This window comes from Misgurnus anguillicaudatus, chromosome 7, assembly GCF_027580225.2.
Source record: "Misgurnus anguillicaudatus chromosome 7, ASM2758022v2, whole genome shotgun sequence".
Classification (NCBI taxonomy): Eukaryota; Metazoa; Chordata; class Actinopteri; order Cypriniformes; family Cobitidae; genus Misgurnus; species Misgurnus anguillicaudatus.
In genome coordinates, this window is record NC_073343.2 from 1,571,566 (window position 1) to 1,597,792 (window position 26,227).

At 36.7% G+C, this 26,227-nt stretch overlaps 1 protein-coding gene and 1 long non-coding RNA gene across 5 annotated transcripts in view; one reads left to right on the forward strand and one right to left on the reverse strand.

Annotated features, from left to right (window-relative positions):
• The window catches only part of LOC141365228 (uncharacterized), a 90,508-nt gene that overhangs the window by 54,283 nt on the left and 9,998 nt on the right, over positions 1–26,227 (reverse strand). The window lies entirely within an intron of this gene.
• On the forward strand, positions 512–24,932 carry LOC141365227 (protein ELYS-like). 4 transcript variants are annotated; one of them, XM_073869220.1, is made up of 30 exons: positions 512–787; positions 3,084–3,248; positions 3,359–3,463; positions 5,908–6,242; positions 13,917–14,074; positions 15,179–15,277; positions 15,733–15,986; positions 17,144–17,324; positions 17,462–17,663; positions 17,761–17,877; positions 17,971–18,055; positions 18,158–18,308; positions 18,393–18,525; positions 18,653–18,834; positions 18,922–18,983; positions 19,065–19,193; positions 19,303–19,393; positions 19,507–19,596; positions 19,762–19,902; positions 19,989–20,093; positions 20,176–20,272; positions 20,602–20,725; positions 20,809–20,865; positions 20,979–21,113; positions 22,196–22,386; positions 22,498–22,642; positions 22,751–22,899; positions 23,730–23,947; positions 24,493–24,641; positions 24,744–24,932. In XM_073869220.1, exons 4-30 carry the CDS (start codon positions 6,094–6,096, stop codon positions 24,813–24,815), a joined length of 3,666 nt encoding a protein of 1,221 aa, XP_073725321.1. In that variant the 5' UTR covers positions 512–787; positions 3,084–3,248; positions 3,359–3,463; positions 5,908–6,093; the 3' UTR covers positions 24,816–24,932. The 4 variants fall into 4 exon arrangements, with proteins under 4 accessions (XP_073725321.1, XP_073725322.1, XP_073725324.1 ...); XM_073869221.1 differs by having other exon boundaries at positions 512–777; XM_073869223.1 differs by having other exon boundaries at positions 512–777; positions 3,145–3,248.

The following is a 26,227-nucleotide window of genomic DNA, read 5'->3' on the forward strand; positions in this document are numbered from 1 at the left end:
TAAGGTGAATAATGCCCCTTTTGCACTGTTTATGTTAGGCTGAATTAATGTTGGACTTGTTTTTATGTGATTTGTTATATTTTCCTTGGCACTGGCACTGTTTGTGTATTTGTTTAATTGAGAAAATGCTTCAATAAAATGTTGGCATTAATAGCAGATGTTACATTTATTATTTGTAAAAAAAATCTTTAGACTATTCGATTAATCGAAAAAATAATCGATAGACTAATCGGTTGAAAAAATAGTCGAAATTTGCAGCTCTAAATTAATCAAATTAAGACACACGATTGAGAGAAAGTATGTCTATAAACAGAGCGCAGCAGTAAAGGAGGCAACCAACATGGCCGCCACGACAAGTAATGATGTCACGACGCCCAAGCCCTATTAAGAGAGAGAGAAGGCGAGTGTTCTAGAAGGAAAAGAAACTTTCAACCAATCGCTGATCTTGCTACGGTGACAGACACTTTTATGAGCCAATGGTAGCAGCGCATTCAGTTCACACAGGTGCCAGCACGAGCACAGAGTGAGAGAGCGAGTCAGATGAGCAGCTGCACGGGGCGATATCAAGAAACTAAAATATTTATTAAGAGGAAAAAATGATTCAAAACAGTGATTTAAAACAAATTATTGGATTCCTGAAGTGATGCGATAACTTGGAAAAGCTGTCGCTAGAGTGAGGAGAGAGCAAAATAGAGAATTAGAACGGAGGCAGATGCAGAATCACAGAGCATCAAAACACTGCGAATGAACTTCTTCTTTTAAATAAGAAGTTAAAATGTATGCTTTGGTGAGTTATATTCTAAATATTAACTTGACATTATGGCATAAGTGTTGCAAATTTGGCAGCAAACTATGAGTTTTATTAGTTTGTTTACATTGGCCGTTGGTATATAACGAACGAGCTGAAGCTATTTACATTTGAAAGTTACAGTCAAGTAACGTAAATGTGATTAAAAAAATAACATTTTAAGTGTCAATATGTTCAATAAGTGTTGAAACCCCGAGTTTGTGTTTTTACAAGGCTGAGTTTTTTGTGAGAATTGCGAACATCTGTGAAGTTCTCCTGGGGCCCGTTTCAGAAAGGTGGTTAAGTGCAAACTCTGAGTTTGTTAACCCTGAAATAAGGGAAACTCAGAGTTTTCCGTTTCAAAAAGGGGGGTAGGTTAAACCTGAGATGGCGGGGTAAGTCAAGCCTGTTTCAGAAGGAGAGGTAACTTATACTCAGAGTCTGTTTCCGGAGTAACTTACTCTCTGAACCTAACCTGGTCGGGAGCAGGTTTTATCCTGTAAAGTAAACTCTGAGTTTCTTGTGGTCTCCTCCCCTATTTTAAAGGAGTAGCGGTGTTTAATCTTGTTAGTTGCTGTAGTACATTCAATCATTGCGCACATTTTTATTATGTACACTGTAAAATATTTTTAGCTGTCTTTAAGTTATAATTAAATTGCCAGTGCAAACCATTTTAACTTACTACTTTATATATTTATATATTACACGAAACTTTCAACTAAAAATTTCATACAGTAAATTGATATGACTTGTAAAGCTAATATGATATACTTAGGTGCATATGGTCTTAGTGACTAAAATGTCATGTACTTTTATAGAGAATCTGATGATGTTGCATTCTTTTGTAGAAAGTTAGATTTATGTTGCGAGTGGATTTTGAGACCCCGAGTGGTGTTTTGTCATATCCACTTACATTTATGTGAGCGAAATTATTATTTTTTGCAGTCATTTTAGATATAAAAATATCCTTATATGACTAATATCACTCTTTATGGTTCTCTTACATCTATACAGTTGCCTTGACATTTCTTACGCATCTACTCGTCATTACCGCTGGTCTAGTCGGTAGTGCTATGTGCAGTAATTAGGGCAGACGTACTGTCGGCGATTGGAGTTTGAATCCCGGCTCGCGAACTTTTGTTTTATTCATGACCAACATTTGTAAAGTTCGTAGCCTTATATGACAAAGTATTATGCTTAATTTCATTTTTAGCTGAGCTGCTGTCATCTTTTTGTCCATGGGATTGCATCTGCATGAAAATGAATATAATAACGTACAGTCCTCAGTTTATTTACTTCTGATATTTTAATTGTGATAAAAAATTAAATGTACGCGTTTACTAGAGTAGCAATTTCCAAAAACAACTCTTTTCTTTAAAATATATGCTCGTAGTTGCTGTAAACTTGCAGTAACACTTTCAGTTTTAGTAGTATAAAGGATTAAGACCTCTTTGTCACGTGCTGTTGCCATGGTAAATCGTAATATCTGAGATCCATTGATGATGGCTTTGCATTGTGGCTGTGCACGCGCTTAACTCAGAGTCAACCTACTCAGAGTCGATTGAACTAACTCAGATCCGCTGTTCTGTAACCGAAAACTCAGAGTTTCCTATCTCAGAGTAAGTCAACTCAGAGTTCAAGTTTAAACTCAGAGTTGGTTGAAACTCCTTATTGAAACGGGCCCCTGTTGTTGGGAGACACCTCCTACCTTAGACATGTTGACCAATCACCCACTGTATGTATATTAGGTAACACCCCTAGGCTTACAAGAACCAATCAGTATATCATATCACAATGCTTTGTTATCTGGATATTTAAGGAAACTGTCAAAAGATTCAGGGGGACTTTCGATATCAAGAAATGCACCCCCATGATGCTGTCCTGGCACAGCATCATGCATTTTATTTTGAAGAATCTGTAAATAGATCTTCATTCTGACCAGGTATGCAATGGTTTTTCTTTTTATTCTTTCGTATTTTAATTTGATTGTAAATTGGCTTCTGAATTATGTTTTACCTACCTGGTTAAAAAATTGTTACATTTGTATTCATTCTAAACAAATAAATGTATTTATAAAAGCTCTTATGAAAAATCATCATCATTAGCTGTCCGAGGCAGATGAAGGTCTGATGGTCCGTCCAACATTCAAAACCTCACAGTGAATCTGCAGTCTTGAGTGCTGTACCAAAACAATGTACACATATGCAATTTTCAATTTAAATGAAGAAAAAAACACTTAAATACTAAATGTATATAAAAAGCTACACTCCTAATTCAATTATCTTTGATATTGCAGCTGGAGACAAGACAATCTTCACTGTCTTCACTGGTCCAGTCTCTTGTTACCCCAAATGCAGATGGAGATTATAGAAGAGGATAATGTGTCTTTTCTCCAACATCTATTGAAGATCTAGACAGGCTTGAACGAAAGTTAACAGCCATAGGGTTTATATAAAGAATGGTATAAGCATTTATCTTTCAAACCCATTACCAATTATTGTAAACATAAACAATATTATAGTGCTTCATTTGTGTTGAAACATTACTTTAAATGTACTGGATCTTTTTAAGGTGAGCAGCTACACATAAAAGAAGAACATGGAGAATCTGCTCAGAGGTGTTCACCTGCAACGCAGCTGCTGTAGAACTATTGATGCAGGAGGAAACACAAGCGAGGTGTGTATGTTCAATGTGTGTATGTTATAGGTCAGTGGCGGCCGGTGACTTCTTTTTTCGAGGGCACTCGATGCGAAGATCGTCAGAACACGCATGTAGCTCGTCATGTGTGTGGTTTGTAATTTCAAAATATTTGTTCTGCGCGTTGAGTGATCCTATGTGCATCACATGTTTTGTCAAAATAAGTGCCTGCTGCAGACCCGTCTAAAGGGTTTATGATAAAAGAGACGCTCACGTTTGCCAGACACTCACATAATCTCATGCGTAATCAGAGTTTACCGTTAAGGGAGTGTCTTGAACGTGAGCGTCTCCTTTATCACAAACGGCCTTGACACATGTGCAGCAGGCACTCACCCTGACAAAACACGTGATGCACATGGTCCACATGATGCAACAAACACAGATTTTGAAAACACGAGCAACACACGACACTCCGAACGCATATTTTGAATTTGCGCCCCTCGGAAGAGCAGTCACGAGCCGCCACTGTTAGGTATATTCAAATGTTGTGCAATATACATAAACTAAACTGGTGGACCTGTCATTATTGCATTAGGCAAGTACAACTGAGTAAGTCGAGGAAGTTTACAAATGAGGATCAATATTGTTAGTATAAATATCGTCAAGAAATATCAGTCATACTGACAGTAAACAAACATTTTTTTTAATTACAGTAATTACTTTTTTAGAAATTGACTTTAGTTATTAAACAACGACTCCATAAGTTTCCTTTTTACAATGTACTGTTAGTCTTGTCCCTTAAAACTGCCATTATTTGTTTTGTGAAGTGATGTTTAGTGGACTGATGTCAGACTCATTTCAGATAATAAAGTTTATTGTTAAATTGTTACCTCTGCCTAATAAATATTTAATAATTACTGTGTAAATAAGAAGACAACACCCAAAAGTTAATCAATTTTTTATTTATGAAATGCAGCCTTGGCTGAGCACCTAAAAGTATACACAAGTTTGTTATTTTTTTTAATAGCAGAATATAGTTTAAGTGTCAGGAACTGGACACGAACCCAGGCGCAGACAGTTTAACAGAAACTTTTATTTAAACAAAAACAAGAAAACAAAACCCACGAGGGGGCAAAACACACTATGCAAACAAAACACTAAACAGACTTGACAATGAACTACACTTACTTGACTGAATGATATGTATAACTAGTATTAACAGACAGGATAAGTACAAAACGAACGAGCACAGGACAGCAAACACCAAGGGCATTAAATAGGGGAGCAAATCAAGAGGGGAACAGGTGACATGAATCAAACAATAATGAGGTGATTAACGTGGAGACAAGGGGGTGGGGTGATGGACGAGACAAGCAAAGCATGTGCTTTGACAAAACATGGTAGGCTACTGCCAGAACCGTGTCTCAAGAAGCTAGAAACTATGACAAGAGTCCAGACAGGATCCTGACATTAAGGTGGAAAGTTTGGTTTGTTTGCAAGTTTTGTCAGTGAAATGCAATGTATTTTGTGTTAAAATAAATAAAAGTGACAACACAAGTTGTGTTAAAAGTAACACAAAATGTGTTGTTCCAGTAATAACACTGATTGTGTTGTGTTTAACACATTCATTTTTGGAGTGTATACAGACTTTGAATGGAATTTTGTTTAGACACTTACACCATATACTGTAATTTGATTAAAAGGAAATAAAGTTTCATGCATTGTTATTGATGTGCTATTAACTGTTAATTGCAATACAAAAAAGTACTGCTGGCATTTTATTCAACATACTTATGTTAATGTATTTTTCCCTCCTGACTTTCCTTTTTCTTTTTTGCATAATTCTAAAATATTTTAAAACATTTTAAAATATTTTCTTTGAAAGGTATAAGAGCACTTGATTGTTTATATTCTGATCATTCTTAACTGTTCTGTTAATTGTCAAGTGCATTTATTTCATACAGCTGACATTTCAGCCAACATGTTTATATATAAAGCAGTTTTATGGCTTTTGCCTGTAAAAAATGAACATTTTAATTTTTGTGTGTGTGTTTACCTTCCATTTGAGACTACTGTTATGTAAATAAAAGAGTAATAGTTTTCATGTTTTAATAAAAACAATATTCACAATTTATTGCAATATAATACATGTAATGGCTAATTTATAATTAAGTGGCATATCAGTAGAATACAGAACTTGGTTATAGTTTTGTAAAAATACAGTAATTTGCTGGCATTATAGCTGCCATTATGTAAATGTACAGTGTATAGTTTTATAGAACATACTGTAAAAAATAAATTGCAGCATGATACTGTATCTGGCAATTACAGGTCAAGTCTGTAAAAGTTGTCTACAGTTGTAAAAATACAGAATGTGGCTGGCAATTTACAAGGAAAAGCTTTACAGTGACAAGACCGCCACAGACTCTGCACCCCTATATATACACACACTAATAAACTAATTCAGTCACACACTCTTTCAGATGTCTGCGCTCCGGTGGCTTGCGGTGGCTTCATCATCAGCACCACAAGAGCAGCAGAGTTGTTGGCAACCTTCAGAAATCGACTGAAGACACATCACTTTCATTTACACCTGACCTTGCATTGCTACCACTTACTTTTTCTGTTCTTTCATAATGTTTCCTTTATATAAAAAATAACCACGCCTCATGTACTGTGTTAGGTTGCCCGAGACAAGATTCAGAGCAATTATGTACTGCTGCCCTTTTGTTGATGTGATTGCTTCCACCTCATTTGTAAATCGCTTTGGATTAAACCATCTGCTAAATGTAAATGTACTTATTACTACCAGCCAAAGGTAATTAGTTACACTACTAGTTATATTACTTTCCTATTGCACCCCCCACCAAAAAAGTTTTGTGAGTCTGTGAATCCATGAAAGTTGCAGATAAATGAAGAGTACAACGGCCTCAAACTATTTGTTAAACAAGTTATGTAATGTAATAAAGCTACGGAGCCCGTAAGGGGACACTTTGGTGAATATTTTTAGACCACACTATTGCGTTCCCACGCAATACTTTTGCGTTCCCACGCAATACTTTTGCGTTCCCACGCAATACTTTTTGCGTTCCCTCGCAATACTTTTTGCGTTCCCTCGCAATACTTTTGCGTTCCCTCGCAATACTTTTGCGTTCCCCCGAGAAACCTTTTGCGTTCGCTCGCAAAAAGAGAATACTGTTTTCTCGAGAAAGCACAGCGCTTCACAGCGTCACCTGAGGCAGTTCATTAGGCAATGGCATCATTGATGCCCACTGTTTGAAGATATGATATAACTACTGCTATTAAATAATTATACAGTATTTCTTTGTATTTAAGTCCAAGTTCAAATGAACAGTGGCATGTAAGACTAGTCTTGCATATTTAGTTCACTCCAAAATGGTCTAGTATTGTCACTTAACTTATGCTGCTTGGCTTCTCAGCATAAAGATCATTATTAAATTCGTATTAAATATTTCGGGTTTGGAAGTGGGCTACCCCATGCCATCTAATAAAGAAGTGGGTACTCCGTGTGTGCCGTGTACCCAGCACTACACCATATGGCATCATTGATGTCCGCTGTTAATAGATATATAACTACTGTTATTAAATAATTATATTGTATTTCTTTGTACTTAAGTCCAAGTTCAAAATAAAACTCTATAAACCTCTCCATTGTGAAATGGTTTATATACATTTACAATGGAGCGGTTTATAGAGTTTTATTTTGAACTTGGACATAAATACAAAAAATACAATATAATTATTTAATAACAAAGTTATATATCTAACAGCGTACATCAATGATGCCATATGGCCCGGCGTTGCATTGCCCCTCGGATCTGATCCGTACTCCCTCTGTTTCATTTCTGCATTCATGGTTAAAATGTTCAACCTTTTGATTTAAATAATAATTTAACCTTATGCCCATATGGGATTTAAAATGTTCAGTGACATTACTGTCAGATTCAAACGTCTTTCGCGCCGAGCCAGACGGACGAGCCCAGCGCCGCCACACGGCAACATGCAGTGTTTTCAAGCTCACAATGTTTATTTTAGATTTCAGACATTTAAATACACATAAGAACTGGTAAAACAATAGCCTACATTTAGTTTGTAAAATACACACTGATGTCTGTGGAAGCAGCAATACAAATCTATTCAAATAAGATAGTAATTTGCAAATAATAAATAAATATTATTTTCAAATAATAATAATAATTTGCCGACGTATCAGACAAACACAGTGGAAGTATAAAGTTTACTTTATTGTTATAAAGGCTATAATGAAAAGACGGGGATGCGCTTCTCCCTTGCGAAAAATAAGCGTGCTTAAATGTAATTTTATAAAGTGTACTTATAACATAAATATAATATACTTTAATACAGTTAAGTGTGAATTAAATGCAATCTTTTCGGCGCACTGAATGCACATTAAATGTAATTAATTTCAAATATATCATATATTAAGTTGAAATAAAATGTAATAAGTTGCCATTAAGAGTTAACTTAATTGTTACTTTATTACAACTTTATATCTACTTTCATAATTGCTTCTATAGTTTTTACAATATAGGCTACTTAAAGTGCACTACACAATATAATGACATGAAATTAATGTGACTTAAAATACACTTTAATGTCGGTTAACAATAAACTTAAGTGTGGATTAAATCCGATGTTTTCAGCGAAATGAATACAAATTAAGTGTAATTAATTTCAAATGTATCACACATTAAGTTGAAAATAAAACCAATAAGTTGCCATTAAGAGTGCTTTTTTGCAACAACTTATGTGGGTCTTTAATACAACTTTATATTTACTTTCATAATTGCTTCTAGTGTTTTTAAAATATAGTTAAAGTGCACTATTCAATCTGCTGTCAAGCAATTAATGTGAAATTAAAAATAAGTTAAAGTATATAACAGTACATTTAATTATTAATAAAATGTAATGTTTCAAATACAAATTTGCCAAATAAATTCAAAAATATAAAATTAAATTAAATCAGTTGAACTGTGATTTCAGTGCAGTAAAGCGATTTCAATGCATCTTTCTACAGTATGTACTTTAACTACTTGTATGTACTTCTCAAAATACTGAAAAACAAATCTAGTTAATTAAATACGTATTCATTTCAGTTTAATGCATTACAAACAAACAAAACCCACAATGCTTACACTGACAATAAAACAGGGCTGGGTTTCCCGATAACGATTGAACTTAGCACTTAAGAGCGCTTTCTACGAGCTACTTAACAAACATTCGTTGTTCATTTACGTGCGTTTCCCAAAGATGCACGTGAAACGATCGCTCGCAGCTGGGTTTTAAGTGCTACTTACGAGTCGCTATCCATTTGTCAAGTGCTGAAATGTCACCAATAGAATGACTCGAATTCGTAGCAGAAGTTTGTTTAGGCTAATGATCTTCAGCCGATGTGCACTAATATTTTTAATAATATATTTTCATTATTGTTCAATGACTTTTTAAATGTTTTAATAATTTATTAAATATTATTTTCCGTATTTAGTTAGGACTCGTCCCACTGCGAAATGCCTTCTGCGTTTTAGATTATTAATATTATTTGCTGTTTATTATCTATGTTTATTTATTATTATGGATTATTGCATTGTACCGTAAATATTTATTTGGTTTCTTTAATTAGATGCAATTTCCCTTCAAAACAATGTTTAGATGAATTATAGCAGCAATCGGTATGAACCATTTATCAATTTGGTATACCAACTTTTACCAAAATACAAAAAACTTTTACCAACTTGTACAAAATACGTTTTCCTTCTTTATTAATTTATGTTTAGTCATTTAAATTTGATTTCTCATTTGAATTTTAAATATATTATATTATATATTTAATATTAAATAAACAAAGAAGAACCCAATAAATAAATAAACATTTAAAACATTACATTATCGTCATTGCAGGAGTGCAATTTGCTGGTTGTCCTGTAGGTGACATTGTAACTCTGTTGTCTTACGATGCACTTATTAATGAACGATTACTCCAGAGCACTCGTAGATCTACGATGATTTTCAAGTGCAACTTAAGTTACGAAGCTTTTGGGAAACAGCCCGTAATTCTAAGATGATTCGTACGATCGTTTTTACGATATACTTAGCCTTATGCTTTTGGGAAACCCGGCCCAGTTTGGTAGTCAAATAATTATGAATCGAATTTTTTGTTTTGCAAAAGTACATTTAATAAATGAATAATGAGTTGTATATGTCCAAACAAATACAAAAAAAAAATAAAAATAAAAAAAAAACTCTTAGTTTAATATTGTAAAATTAGAATCAAACAAGTATCAATATTGAATAATTGCATCCCTTAGAAAAAAACAAACAAACTCAAAGTTATTATTTTTTAACATTTTAACAGACAACAAAAAAGAACTGCATGAACTTTAAATTAACAAATCCTTTGGTAGGTCACTTCAGTCTAATTATCATTTATTAAATGTGTTTAGAAATATTGTCATGATAGTGTACTTTCTTTAAGTTAAACTTAAGAAAAGTGCACTTAAGTGTGTTAATAAATAGTGTCATTAAAGTGTATTCCATTTAAGTACATTAAGTGGTCTTTAATTTTAATTATATTATATTATCAGCAAGTGCACTTCTCAAAAAGTATACTCTTATTGTTTTAAGCACACAAAAGTACGCTTTCAATACACTTAAAGGGACACTTCACCCATTTGCATTAAGCTTTGTATAGTTAGAACCCCAGTCATGTTTTTGAATGGTCATGCATCATTTCCTCAGTTGCCGTTGAGACAGGAGAAATACAGATTTCAGTGTTGCACTTCCTTCTTTCAATGATGCAAAAATCATCATATTGCATCATTGAAAGAAGGAAGTGCAATATCTTGGTTGAGGGAGTGAGACTACAAACATCCCTTTTCTTTGTCAAATAGGCACCAAATTCTAAATGTATGTTACATTTCGACTACAAATATGATGCACTTTCAATAAAGATTAATGTTTCTACGGGTGAAATGCCCCTTTAAGCACGCTAATTTTTCACAAGGGCTGTCAAGCAGCTATTACATAACAGAGCGAGGCCGACGAACGTGCTCTTAAACAGGAAATAATATATGGAATTATTTGTGCATCTTTAAATAACTGTAAGAATACATTTCCTTTAAATATAATTTTTGTCATATAAAGTTTTAAGAGATAATAATGTCTTTTCCACTTTTATTGCTTAGACTTGTTAATGCGGTTAACGTGTTTTGCGCATTTACGAGTTTATTTCAGTAATATTGCTGTGTTTAAGGTAATAATAATACAATTTACATGTCAAGCTTCCTTATCCGTTTATTAATTTCATCATGCTGTTGTGTTAAGTTATATGTAGATATTTATTGCCATATGAGACGTTCATTGCCGTTATATGAATACTCTCGTCTATTATTCAAATCGCGGAATAATGTGTGCATCTTTGAATAACTGTAAGAATACAGTTCCTTTGAATTTTTTTTTTATATAAATAAAAACAAAATAAAGTTTTGATCAATAATAATGCTGTGAGGATATTGCCATTGCCGTGAATACTCTCGTCTACAATATGGATTATTACGCTGTTTAAATTTTGCTAGTGAGTTTCTGGTTACCTGTGCAGTTGCATATGGAGTGTTTTATGGAGCGCTTCATATAAAAAATATGTCGTTCCAAAGCGAGATCTCTGTATTATTCATTGATGGTATAAATTAAGCCCCCAACAATTTCAAATGCCCCCTCAGTCATTTCATCCTGCAGCCGGGCCTATAGGTACCTTATTACATTTTATTTCAACTTAATATATTTGAAATTAATTACATTTAATGTGCATTCAGTGCGCCGAAAATATTGTATTTAATTCACATTTAAGTGTATTTAAGTTTGTTATATTTATGTAAAAAGTACACTTTATAAAAGTACAGATTTAAGCACACTTATTTTTCGCAAGGGAGGTGCGCATCCCCGTCTTTCAAACATGTATCATTATAACCTTTAAAACCATAAAGTAAACTTTATACTTCCACTGTGTTTGACTGATACGTCGGCAAATTATTATTATTTGAAAATAATATTTATTTATTATTTGCAAATTACTATCTTATTTGAATAGATTTGTATTGCTGCTTCCACAAACATTAGTGTGTATTTTACAAACTAAATGTAGGCTATTGTTTTACCAGTGCTTATGTGTATTTAAATGTCTAAAATAAACATTATGAGGTTGAAAACAGTGCATAGTGTTGCTATATGATAGCGCTGAGCTCGTCCGTCTGGCTCAGCGCGAAAGACGTTTGAATCTGACAGTAATGTCACTGAACATTTTAAATCCCATATGGGGATAGGGTTAAATTATTATTTAAATCAAAAGGTTGAACATTTTAACCATGAATACAAAAATGCACAAACCAGATCTGAGGGGGCAATGAATGAATAAACCATTTCAGAATGGAGAGGTTTATAGAGTTTTATTTTGAACTTGGACTTAAATACAAAGAAACACAATACAACTACCCAACAACAGTAGCTATACATCTACCAACAGCGGACACCAATGATGCCACACGGTGCAGCGCTGGGCACACGGCACACACGGAGCACCCACCTCTCCACCAGATGGCACGGGGCAGCCTATTTCCAAATCCGAAATAATATTTTATATTAATTCAATAATGATCTTTATGCTGAGAAGTCAAGCAGCACAAGTCAAGTGACAACACCAGACCACCCTAGAGCGAATCAAACATGCAAGACCAGTCCTACACGCCACCGCTCATCCGAACCTGGACTTAAATACAAAGAAATACTGTATAATTCTTTAATAACAGTAGTTATATATCATATCTTCAAACAGTGGGCATAAATGATGCCAACGCCCAATGAACCGCCCCACGTGACGCCGTGAAGCGCGGTGCTTTCTCGCGAAAACAGCACTCTCCCTCCGCGAGCGAACGCAAAAGGTTTCCCGGGGGAACGCAAAAGTTTTGCGAGGGAACGCAAAAAGTATTGCGAGGGAACGCAAAAGTATTGCGAGGGAACGCAAAAAGTATTGCGAGGAAACGCAAAAGTATTGCGTGGGAACGCAAAAGTATTGCGTGGGAACGCAAAAGTATTGCGTGGGAACGCAATAGTGTGGTCTAAAAATATTCACCAAAGTGTCCCCTTACGGGCTCCGTATAAAGCAGTAACATACATACCAAAATTTGCAACAGGCTCAAGCAGGTGCCAATTAAACGTAACTAGCAACTAGCCCTTTTTGGATGGTAACTAATTTAACTGTTTTTTTAGTAAATCATTACACTACCAGTTACCAGGGAAAGTAATATTATTAAAGTAACTAGTTACTAGTTTCTGCCCAACACTGTGAACCTTAATCCATTTTCTACTGTTTAAACTTTGTGAATGGATTTGGGGAATGTTTAGCCCACACTAATAGCCACTAATATGAAAACAATACATGGTCACTATTTTCTTTCGGATGATAATTAGGGTTTATTTTATAAGAATTATATAGTCAGAGAAAATTTGTACTGAATGTTAAAAATAAAAGAGTCTTACAGTTAACAACAACATGTAATTACAATACAAACATAACCTATAGAAAACACTTCATATACAGTAAAGACAGTACGAAATACTGCAATGATAATTAAAATTATGTTATATATGGCTAATATTTATGTGTTTATATGACAGGCCTAGCTTTGGGTCGAAGGACAATTTAATGGAGAATATGTTTATAGACCATTTTGCAAGATGTAAACAACACTGATCCAGAAGCACTTCCTGTTTAATTTTTATAACACTGAAGAAAATATTAATATTAATTGAATTAAAATGTAAAATAAATATTAACTAAAAAAAAAAAAAACAAGAGGAAGTGTTTTTGGACCAGTGTTGTTTACATCTGGCAAAATGGTCTATAGTTTTTCTCTGTAATATATCTATCTTGAAGTCTATCTTGTGCTTATTATTTTTTAACACTGTTTTATACAAAATTCTGCCTTTGTTGTATTTTTTTTTTGTCTATTTATTGGGGTTAAAATTCAGTTTGACGTTTTAAACTATTTCTAAGGCGCACAAGGTGATGTCACAGTAGAGGTGACGCTATTGGAACTGTACACGCGTGTGTGATTATTTCGTCACTGTAAGAGGGCTATATAAGACCGCGCGAATTGCAGAAAATTTGTGGGTTTACAGTTAGGAGTTCTAGAGATTGAAGTTGAAGTCGGCGTGTTTTTTGACTGTTTTTGGCTTGTTATTTGTGTGTTTTGGGCGTGTTATTTGTGTTTTGGGCGTGTGTTCTTCTGCGTGTTTTGGGTTGTGTTTGGCGTGTTTTGTTTTTAACGTGTTTAAGTTTGTTTTTTGTTATTTTTTTATTTGATTTTTTTATGATTTATAGGGGTCCAAGAAACCCCGCTGCGGTTCGCCGGCCATTCTTTGGCCGGCTAATCGCACGGGTTTTTTTGGCGCTCTACAGATTGGTCCTGTTTTTTTGGGGCTGCCCGGACCGTAGCGGTGAACCGGAGGAACCGGAGGTTCACCGCGGACAAAACAGCAGGCGTCCTCGGATGCCAGCTGTGGAGTCCGCGGGGATGCCGGTTCACCTTATTTCGGATTTCACCGCCATGGAGACCTGTAAGTAAACCCATTTCTTCTGTTATTAACTATAAAGTAAAATGAGATGTGTTTATTATATTTGTGTTAATCAGAGTTTGACATGAACTGTGTAAGTGAGTCAGTATCTGTAAAGTCGTTTAAAGTGTAAGAATCAATTATCATTTTTTGCTACTATACTAACTTAAAAAGTTAATTGAAAACCATGGGCAAGGCTTCATATGAAGACCCGCGATGTACCGCGTAATTAAACAGAATTTACAACGTACCTATTTGTAACAACAGAGAGTATAACCTTTACAGTACATAATACTTGTAGGTATAAGGGAACAATATGATACGTTTGGGGTAATAAGGTGGTAAAAATATGGAAAACTATAAATTATTTATATAAAGTATTTTACCCTTACAAAAAGTGCTGTGGTTGCGTCGGATGACCAGTAGTGGATGATTTTCCAATGGCATTCAGATTTCACTTAAATCATTATTTGTGTTATCAGCAATATAATCATTCATTACTAGTGGAAATGGGCTTTTTTAATTTAATAAGCTATTTAGTCATAATTGCTTCTAAATGTTTGGCTTTTGACTTTAAATTAATAACAATATTTATAGGGGTGGTTTTCCGGACAGGGATTAGCTTAAGCCAGGACTAGACCTTATTTAAATTAGGAAATATAACTAGTTTTAACAAACATACCTTACTAAAACATTACTTGTGTGCATTTTGAGGCAAAACAAAGGGCACTAATGTATTTTAAGATGTCACTACAAGATGTTTTCAGTTTGGACAGCTCTTACATTTATTTTAGTCAAGGACTAGTCTAATCCCTGTCTGGGAAACCGCTCCGTAATGTTTTATCTGACTTATTACCCAGATATACAAAGGAACAGTGTTCAGATACAAAATAAGAGTTTGTATGTTTGGCACTGTGCAAATGTGAAGCATTAGGAAGTTCAAATGTGCTGCCAGTTGCTGTTTTTGTCCATAGTCTTTTCAGTAAATCTCATCATGAGTTCATACTAGGATACAGCATGTTGTATTTGTTATGCTTTGTCTATATGCTGCTATATAGTTTATTTTTCAAGAAATGCTAATAGATTTTTAACATAATTTCTCCCAAGTCACCAGCAGCTTGCTGAGTTTCCCAGAAGTGACGATAGACGCTCTGGGAGAGGATGAAGTTACGCTTGACTCCGTACTGCATGGAAGATTTACTGTTGGTGAGTGTTGCTTACTTGCTTTACCCTGATTGTATGTTTTAATGACTAAACTATGGATATGTTTGTTTGTAGGCATGTGCCATTTACCGGTTTCAAGGTATACAGAGGTTTTAAACAGTCAAACCACTAACATTTTCTGTAATAGGGTTTGCAATGTATGAGCTGGGTTTACACATGTAGTTAGTCATGTAATTTACATTTAATATATGTTTAATAAAATTATAAAAAATATATCCCGTCCAGTAAACTTTTTTGTTTGTAGATGTCTGAAAATAATACATTTTAGTGTTGCAATGGCAATATACCTTGAAGCCGTGGTATTTTTGCTTAAGGTTATCATACCGCAAAAATCTCATACCGGCCCATGCATAGTTGTTTGAATTAATGTAATGACAAATGGTGTTTGTTTGAATAATGTCAAACGTCTTTAAGTTTCTCTCAATTGTTGCCATCAGGAAAGAGTGGACTGGCCTGGCTTGCTTGCGGGCCCCAGTTGGAGGTGGTCCATGCAGTTACTGGCGAGCGTGTCTCCGCTTACCGCTTCAGCGGGGTGTTCGAGGATCCGCCCACGGTGTTGGCCGTGCGGGATTTCTGTTGGCTAATGCGAACAGGGCTTCTCGTGGGTCTGGAGGAAGGTGAAGGCAGTATGTTGTGCCTTTATGATCTTGGCATCTCCCGTGTTGTCAAGGCTGTGGTCATACCTGGCAAGGTAAGTGTGAACAGCTTTATTGTGTTTTATGGAGGAGTTTCATGGATTGCTGTATTTTCTTGCCTTGATGTTTAAAATGCAGAGACTAGGGCTGTCGCGCAATTAATAGCACACAAAATAAAAGTTTGTTTTTGTGTTTTTTGTGTACTGTATGTAGTAATTATGCATGTGTATATAACACACACATACAAGTGTTTCTTAAATATATACATAAATGTTTGTGTATTTATGTATACATAATAATTACAGTATACACGCATATATTAAGCAAACACAAACTTTTATTATTTGTTAATTTGTTTTTCATTGCATAGTACCCCACGGTTTGGGTCAGGTCAGCTCACCTCACTTTGGCTTAGTTAGCTTTTCCATCGAGTTTAGTAACAATTCGTAGTGGGAGGGATTATAAGCATGTTGTTAAATTTGAGCTGCCTACTGATGTGACATCATGTGAGAGCGTCGTTGTACATTCCCATAGATTCATTTATTTTTCAGTCCGCTACAAAATAAAAATTGCTTGCACATTGCGTTCATCACTACCTCTGCTTCACATGACAATTTCTGTACAAACACCCGTGGCGTCAGTCGACGCCCTCTGCTGAGCTTCATTTAAGTTGCATTTAACCATATATGCGGAAGTGCGTGTCGCGAATGTGCCGCCACAAACAAAAAGTCTGGTAAAAAACTGTTATGGTGTTCCTGATTCACAACCTGTGGATGTGTTCATCGCTAAAAGGGAGTTTAGGAACTTACAGCAAAGCACAGATGATAACAGGTTTACTCGAGACGGAGCAAGCATGCATGAGGGTAAAGCTAATCTTTTACATTATAGAAATGACACTGGTAGTGACAATTCTCTCAGACCAATAAGTGATTTACAGTGTTTTCGCGTCACGTTTTGGTATCAGCTTGGGTTGCTTGGAACCCCGACCGAGGTGGTACTAAAAAAGTATCTGGTACTACCTACTGCACCAAGTGGAAAAGCTCCCAAAAGTAAGCTGACCCAAACCAAACCGTGGGGTACTATGCAATGGAAAAGCGCCATTAGTGCTTTTAACCAAGAACCAGTGCTTAACTATTCCACACCGGTTGTTGCATAGAGACTACTGTGGATGATAAGGTGACCAAAAAGCTCACCATCTCCTTGTCTTATACAGATAACAGCCATTGAGCCCCTGGTTAGCTATGGAGGGGCCAGTGCCAGCACACAGCATCTGCATCAGAGTCTACGTTGGTTCTTTGGAGTTGCTGCTGTGGTAACAGACGTCGGTCACGTTTTGCTGGTTGACCTCTGTTTGGATGACCTGTCTTGCAGCCAGAGTGAACTGGAAGCCTCAGGTGAGATTGTGACACATGGTGTTTTTTTTTTTTGCCTTAAAAAATATCCAAAGGCTTTATATTAAAATGATGTCACATCAGTAGGCAGCTCAAATTTATATTAACCTCAAATTACTTTTGTGTGTGCTTTGACACAGATTTGGAAGTGGTCTCTCCCTCTGAGATCCCACGCTTTAGAGAGGGTGCGATTCAGCAGGGCAGACACCTGTGCCTGCAGCTCAGCAGCCCCACAGATACAGGGGTAACAGCGCTGCAGTATATACAGCGGACCAACCAGCTTGCTGTAGGCTTTGCTGATGGCTACCTGCAGCTCTGGAACATGAAGACCCTCAAAAAAGAGTTAGTGAAACTTCAGAGTACTTTTAAAACCAGAATAATGAAGTCTCTTTCATTGTACTTTAAAGTAAACATGAACCTGTCCTCTTTTGCTCTCCAGATATCACTCACGGCTAGAGGGTGGCAGAGTGCCCGTCTACGCGTTCACGTTCCAGGAACCAGAGAATGATCCCCGAAACTGCTGCTATTTGTGGGCCGTGCAGTCTGCACAGGATCAGTAAGTTTGCTGTCTCTATGACCAAGGACACAACCATCCCATTCGATTTTTAGTGTGTACATTGCACCTTATGATTTGAAATTGTTGTTTCAGTGAGGGGGATGTGGTTAGCCTTCATTTATTACAGCTGGCCTTTGGAGAGAGAAAGTGTTTGGCCTCAGGGAAAATTATCTATGAGGTAAAATAAATAGACTAAGCAGTTCTGTAATATCCATTTTAAATATACAAACTTATGATATACAATGTTGTTGCTGATAATGATTCAAACTTTGATGCTCAGGGTCTAGAGTATTGTGATGAGCGATATAGTCAGGACCTGAATGGCACGGCGTTCCAACTCAGTGCTCAAACTACTAATACTCGTTTGATCGGCTGCCAGACTATAGAGAAGTTTCGTCACCATCCTGATCGCGATGACAGCATGAATGAAGGTTTGTTCACGTGGCTAGCCTTATTGTTTACGTGCAGTGTGCTTGATGTCAGGTCAACTTTACAAGTTTTTGTTTTTTCTTCAGCGGCATCTCCGGATACAAGCGTATCAATTTTTAGCTGGCAAGTCAAGCCTTACGGACAAAGCCAGCCATCTACCTTCATTGGTGTTTTTGATATTAACAGATGGTACCATGCTCAGATGCCAGACTCACTAAGGTAAGAGGACATGTGACCAAAGCTTCAAAACAGTAATAAACTTCCATAAGGCCTACGTGTTTGTGCATATGTAAATCGTGCTCTGTATGTTATGATTTCTGATGTTTTTCTCTTGTTTCTTGCTCAGAACGGGTACATCTTTGAGAAATTGTCCTTATCTGGCAGTGTGGTCTCTTGACTCTGTGGTAGAGATGACTGCTTCCTGTCCTCTGATGGACCTTATTGTTCATGAACGCAGTCTAAGTAGGGGCCTGCCTTACACCTGCCCCCCACCAGAGCAGTTCTTTAATCCCACAACCTACAACTTCGGCAAGACACAGATTCATTTTTTATTATAATTTATGGAATGTGTACTGGCTTTATAAATGTCTAATAACACTTGTTGTTTTTTTCTAGATGGAAGTTGTTTGCTTAATACTGGAATTGTGCACTTTACTTGCTCTGGTCATCAAAAAGAGGTTCGTTTTCATCCACTCTTTTATATTGTATGCCTAATTCTATTTATTCTTGTGCATTAAAATCATACTCTCCACTCTCAGACTCTGAGCTACTTGAAGAAGCTGGCTCCAAGTTTGGGCGACAGCATTACTAATGGATACTCGCGCTGCCTTATGTCTGGTCTCCTGTCCTCTCGTCTTGCTGATGTCCAGCCCTCTAGCCTCTCACAGGTCACACACACCTTTCATTCGACATTACCTTGTGTAGGATTGGTCAGGAGGACTAACTTGAGAGACAGTAGAGATGTTATGAAACGAATACTTTTTTTTGTATTTACAGGAAGAGCAACTTGATGCCATCTTATGCACCGCTGTAGAGACGAGCTCCTTGGGATTCATCACTGGCTGTATTAAACAGTGGACCACTGAGGGTAAAAATGATGCTTTAGTACTTTGTTTTAGTATATTTAGAATATAGTCTTTTTCTTTAATGCCAATAAATGACCTATACTTATAACTTTCTTTGCCGCATTTGTGCACACAGAGCAAGCGGGGGCAGCCGTGAATTTGCGCTATATACAGGAGTGGGCCTGGAACAAGGTTGTGCGCACCAAAGAAGAGCTGGATGAAATATGTAAGCAATCCTTCACAATCTGAATTCTGTTTGTTACGTGTTAGAGCTTGTTAACACCTGGTATTAAGATGCATTTTGGTTGATCGGATCACAACTTAATACCAGGTATAAACAGCCCCTTATTGTCAATTTAAAAGCATTCTGATCATTTTGTTCTCTCTCCAGGTGCTCCACTCTTTGACAGCTTCACAAATTTCACAGATCCACAAACACTTCAGCTCCTACAGCACAGTCAACGCTTGCTGGCAAACCTCAGCACCATCTTCCATTGTTTGCTTAATGATGCACAGGAGCTCACACAGAAAGGTGTCAAAATATACATATGTGATCTTGTTCTTTGTTGGTGTTTGTGTTGAACTTATTTTAATTGATTTGTTTATTTTTGTTTGCAGGGTTGGTTGGACTCATGAACAAATACATGGTGTCCAGTTTGATTAGTCAGTATGCTCAGGTGGTTCTGTGGTTCTGCCGTACCGGCCTCCTTCCAGAGGGCACTGGTATGATTGTTTGCAGAGTTTCACCAGTCTTTGACCACATTTGTCTATTGCATTTTATAAACGTACATATGCTTTTTCACAGATGATGATGTCCTGCAAATATCAAGGCCCTTTTACAGTCATTCTATTATAAAGAACTACTACGTTAGCCAAAGGGAAGAGCTGCAGAGACTGGCCAAGTAAGTTATTAAAAGCGCCATTGGGTGGTAATTGATGCAAACTAATATTATGTCAGAGTCCGCTGCTTGAAATGAGCTCGCTCAACTCACAAATAAAACGAATCAAAGACCTGGAGAGCAGCCGCTTTAGTTTTATCAATGAAAGCTTAAAGAGAGCGCTGTACATTCTGTGTTCACACTAGAAGTCCGACACGATATAAAACATTGTGCTCGGTACATCACATTAGATAAATGGACGGACCATCACTTCTACCTTCTCTACCTAATAAATTCTTGTCATTTCTGTCTAGTTTAAAGCCACAAAATAATACAGTTTTTCTTTACAATAGGGATAAGTGGTGTGCGGACTGCCTAATGATTGACGGTCTGGTAACGCAGTGTGGGGAGCGTCTTGTTGAACTCTGGAGAAGGGATGAAGGTGGAACTGGACAGTATCCTCCCCCGACACTTCATGTAAGTGAAGACTTTTAGATGTGCATAAAAGAAAAGACTTTGTCTCCGCTGTACTTATTTTTTGTTTATTTATTTGCTTGCAGGCATTGCTTGATATATATCAGCTGGAAAACGTTGAGGAATCTGCCAAACATGCTATTGCATCCTTTTTGAGCTTCTGAAACTCTGCTGCATCTATGTACTCCTATTGTATAAAATGTGTAAATATTGTGCGTTCTGCCATTTAAGATTATTCCTTGACTCAGTTTCGTAGGTTATTTATTTCCTACTGGATTTGGACCACTTTTTATTGGGAAGTAGTGAGTCTTTTCCCACCGCATTTGGTATTCCCATTGGTTTAGTCAAACTGGTACAAGGCCTGTGGTTGCTAGATCATCATGATCATGAGGTAAGCATTGCTTTAACTTGGCATTTATCTGCTTTCCATTTATTTGTGCAGTGTTATCCCTTAACTCATTCTCCACCAGCCTTTTTTTTTTTTAAGTTGCCCGCCAGCTTTTGTGTTTTGATTTTTCACAAGTTCAACAAAACGCCTTTCAGGAAAATTTTCTTCTATAAATATACTGTTTATAAAACCTATGAAAATGGGTAGGTTTCTTTAAAAATAAGGCTTAAATAATTGCATTTTCATAAATGAGCAAAGATTAAAACATACATGGAGTTTACAATGTTGTAGAATTAGCTGATGCTTCAGTTAGTTGGGTAAGAGCGCCATCTAGTGGATAAGTAAAGATTAAAGGAATTACTGTAAAAACTTGTCAGGGATGCGTCATTGGCAGGGAAATGTTTTTTCTTAACTCTTTCCCCGACATTCACAAGTTAACTTGTAAATTTAGAGAAAAAACTTCCCTGCCAATGACGAGTTTTTCCGTTAATCCATGTTTCCACTATTATCCACTAGATGGTGCTCTTACCCAACTTATAAAACCCGGAAGTATTCGCCTACACCAAACTCTGTGTATGTTTTGATCATCGCTCTGAATTGGATCTCTATCAAAAGTTGCAAAAACGCAATTATGTTAGCTTTTTGCTCAAAATTTGGTATTTTTTGAAGAAACCTACCCATATTTGAGAATTGATAAAAAGCAAATTAAGGTAATATGAAACTTTTTTTTTTTTAAGCTGAGGGTCCGTTCTTTCATTTGATATTACATGTTCGTATATTTAATTTAAAGAAGAACATTTTCTGGAAGCATTAAACTTTTGTGAAAATCATAAGAAATGCTGGCACTAGCTGGCAACTTTTTTTTTAAACGCTGGCGGGGAAAGAGTTAATTGACCAGTTAACTCATCAATGATGGGGGAGAGAGTTAATATGTAATTATTTCTAATGAACAATTTTATGTAGCATGTTTTATAATTAACATGAACTCGTATGAAGATTTGAGATATGCATGTTGGTTGAAACTAACATTACTATCAGTTTGTGTGTAATATGTTATGTTTAATGGACATATTTCCCCTTACCAGAGCGCTCTGGAGCTGCTCTTGCATCCAGCCACCAGTCACTCACTTTGGAGCTGGCAACATGAGCGTGTCCTGCAAGCTTTGATGTGTCAGCAGAAGCACACTCTTGCTCTACGCTACTTGCATTTGATGAAGCCTCCACTGTGCACTACCAGCCAAGCCAAGCTTTCCCTTTCAGTCCTGCTCCATAACAGGTAGAAATGCACCCTATCAATTGTATAGAGTGCCATGTTTTAATGTGTAAAGTGCTTTAGAAAAAGCTGATTTATAGTCTCTTATTTTGGTGGGGTTTTTTTGGTGCACAGGTGTATTGTGGAGGCATGGGCGTTGTTAAGGCAGCGCTGTAATAAGTTAAACATGGAAGAGCTGATGAAGTTTCTCTTCAATACGTGCCAGGAGCTAGGTCTGATGAAAGAGCTACTGAATCTGCCACTTGGCATGGCAGAACAGGTGGGTTTAAAACACTTTGAGACAGTATAAGTGTCCATATTTTGTCAAAAATCTTGATTGTGCATTAACCATATCATCTTTTGAGCGTCTTCAATTTTACTTTTGCAGGAGTGTTTGGAACGATTTCTTTCAAACTCTGGAGGTTTCCAGAGTCTAGAGCTGCTAATGGTCCACTACATCCAGCAGGCCAATTATGTTTCTGCCCTTAAAGTCAACCAGACCCTCATAATGAACCTTGGAGTATGTTTGGATCCACGGTTAGTTCCAACCCTTGATTCTGATTGGTCAATAGCTCTGCTTTATTCATGATAAAACATGGCTATGACCGCTTCACCCAACGGTTCTATTTAACATCACTGGTGGTAACCGTTTTATAAAAGCAATAAGGTACTCGAGGCAAGTGCTGTATCGTGAATAAGTTACTTATTCACGATACAGCACAGCCTCTCGTACCTTATTGCTGACATATACATAGATACAGGTCATTGAAAGTGCTTGAATTTATTTTACGCAATTCCATATCCCCTGTGTAGTGTAGGATAATATCATAAAAATTCTAGACTGTGCTAAACTGTTCACTTTAAATGCTTATATCTTATGTATGCTAATGTTGATTCATACCAAAATGCTTTTTTGCGTAGTTGTGTTTGACAAATGAAAAGGTCTCGAGTATAAAACCTGAGAAGGGAACAAGGAACTGCGTCTCCCTTGCCATACTTCCTGCGTCCCTGTAATGCCGCCTTTGGCAATATTTCAGATAGCGATATAATTCCTGTCTCCCGCGTCACCCTGTCTTTGTCGTTAAGCCTCGCCATTGTATGAATTTGATATACACATTCAGACACACTTACCCCTGGAGGCATCCCCAAAGTGTCACCTCAGTGACGCAGTGTGAGTTCCCTCGAAAGGGAACTGTAACGATGTATCTTTAAGGGTAACACAATGTAACCTTGCTCTCACTTGAAATGTGTTCCCACATTTAGTCCTTGAATTTGAGGGTATTGCACCTGGAAAGTCCTTGAAAGGTCCTTGAATTTGAAGTTAACTGATGTGTGGGAACCCTGTGTTTATTTTATTTCCTCTGTAGCCCCAGAGAGTCAGAGCCAAGCCTGTATCTTCCCTCGCCAAATCTACCAGAGCCCTTTGTGGAACCAGTGGAACAAGAACCATATATTGAGCCATCTGTTGAATCGGAACTTCCGGTGAAAGAGTTGGTGGGCCATGAACCTGTTGCTGATGCCGCTGTTTATACAGACATTATTGATGAACCTAAGAACAGTGAGGGGGAATCTATGGAAACATCAGGTAAGAGACGCTCAAGAACACATTTCTAGTAAAGGTGCATTATGTAACTTTTAGAAGGATCTTTTGACAGAAATGCAAAATAATATACATAACAATATTATCAGTGGTGTATAAAGATCTTGCAAAATGAACTGTATTGTTTTTATTGCATTTTTATCTACATGCACCACGGATCCTCTTACATGGAAGTCACTTTCATGTTTCTATACAAGCCTTAAATGCTTGTTTCATCACTACGTTGTCTCAGAGATATGTTTGTCCTGTGTCGATTACCGTAGCTTATCTATGCATTTTTAAAAGGGAGGGGGAGAGCTGTGTGGCCTAAGCCGTAGGTTGCAATTCGCAATCTCACAACTAGATGCTGCTAAACATTTACACAGTGCACCTTTAATACACTGCTTTTTATAGTGAAACCAACCGTTGCCGAAATGTTGTTTAGTAATGTATAGTATTAGTTCTATAGTAATTTTATAGTGAATAACTATTTCAAATGTGTTTTAAGTATTTTTGTATGTGCCAATATGTAATTTATTACGTACCTGTAGAGGCACAAAAGACCCCACAGAAAACCACGCGTAGAAAAAAATCTAGAAGACTTAGAGACACCATTTATAAAGAAGACCCACAACCACAGACTGGACAGAGTCCCATAAAAGCAGTAAATGAAGATGCAGTAAATTCCCATCCTAAAGAGGTTAGTGCCATTTAAGTCCAATAAGGTGCCATTTTATTTAAAGATAACTGAGGGTGTATATAAAGAGCTGGATTAGACTATTTGTTTTTTTATTTGTCACAGGACAATGGCCCGGTAGATGATGCAGTGGAAACTGAAGCTGTCAAACCCAAAAAGAAGAGAAAATCTAGGTGAACTGTTTACTGAGGGACTTGAGGACCAAACAAGATGGCTTAGTTTTTAAATGTTTCTACTAATGCAAAAGTAAATAGTCTTTTAGCGATGCTATAAATAAAATTTGATACTTGTGAACTATTTTGTTACTTGGTTTGTTTATAGAACGGATTGTGTAGGAAATGTAAAACCGGATCAAACAATAACAAGGTTTATGGGTTCCACCACTTGGATGATGTGGTTCACCTTGCATTGGTTAAGTGTAACAAGATGGTCTATTTTAAACTGATGGACATTTTGCTGGACTTGGCACTTAGTCTCCTCTATCATGAGGTCTTAAAGGTGCAGTGTGTAAATTTTAGTGGCATCTAGTGGTAAGGTTGCGAATTGCAACCAATGCTCACCTCTTGCTTTTGAAACACATAGAGAAGCTACGGTAGCCACCATCGGACAAACATGTCATCGATGGAGACAACTTAGTAAAAAAGTTTGTCTGTTGAGGGCTCCTGTATGCATGGCTGCACAAAATGGCGGCTTCCATGTAAGGGGACCCTCTGTGTATGTAGATAAAACGTCTCATTCTAAGGCAATAAACACATAACGGTTCATTATGAAAGGTCTTTATACACCCCTGATAATTTAGTTTTATATATTATTTTGCATTTCTGTCAAGAGATCCTTCTAAAAATTACACACTGCACCTTTAAGTTGAAGAACCCCAAGTTTGTTCATTTGCAAATAATGTACATTTATTTTTGTTCAGATGCATATTTAAAAGAGTATTGTAAACTCTGTTGTAATGCATATTTGCTTTCAAATACAAATCATTTACATTTCTAAAGAGATTTTTTCCACTTCTTTACTGGATTGTTGTGACATCATCAGTATTTTCATTTATGTAATTGTTTTGATGCAAAATATGTTTTCTAAATGGCAAGACTTGTAAACAAGATTACAGCATTTTTTGTATTTTGTACATCAAGCTCACATCTTTTACCCCGAATTATAAACAGTGCCTCATTTAAAGGGACACTGCACTTTTTTTTGAAAATATGCTCATTTTCCAGCACCCCTAGGGTTAAACAATTGAGTTTTACAGTTTTGGAATCCATTCAGCCGATCTCCGGGTCAGGCGGTACCACTTTTAGCATAGCTTAGCACAGGGGTGTCCAATACGTCGATCGCGATCGACCGGAAGATCGCACATAAGTTAACTGTATATGATGCTCCATGAGCATCGGAAAACAGAGGGCGAAATAGGCATTATGAGAGGGGCCAATCACAGCAAAAGCGTTTATGGCAGGTGCAGGCGCCTTTTTTGAATGATATTCTATGGACAGGAAGTGTCTTTGTTCCGCCAAATGAACCAGTATTTGCGTTGTTGCAGCCCGCAATTAGTTGCAACCTGTGGTCGCCAACGTTTGCTCTTATCA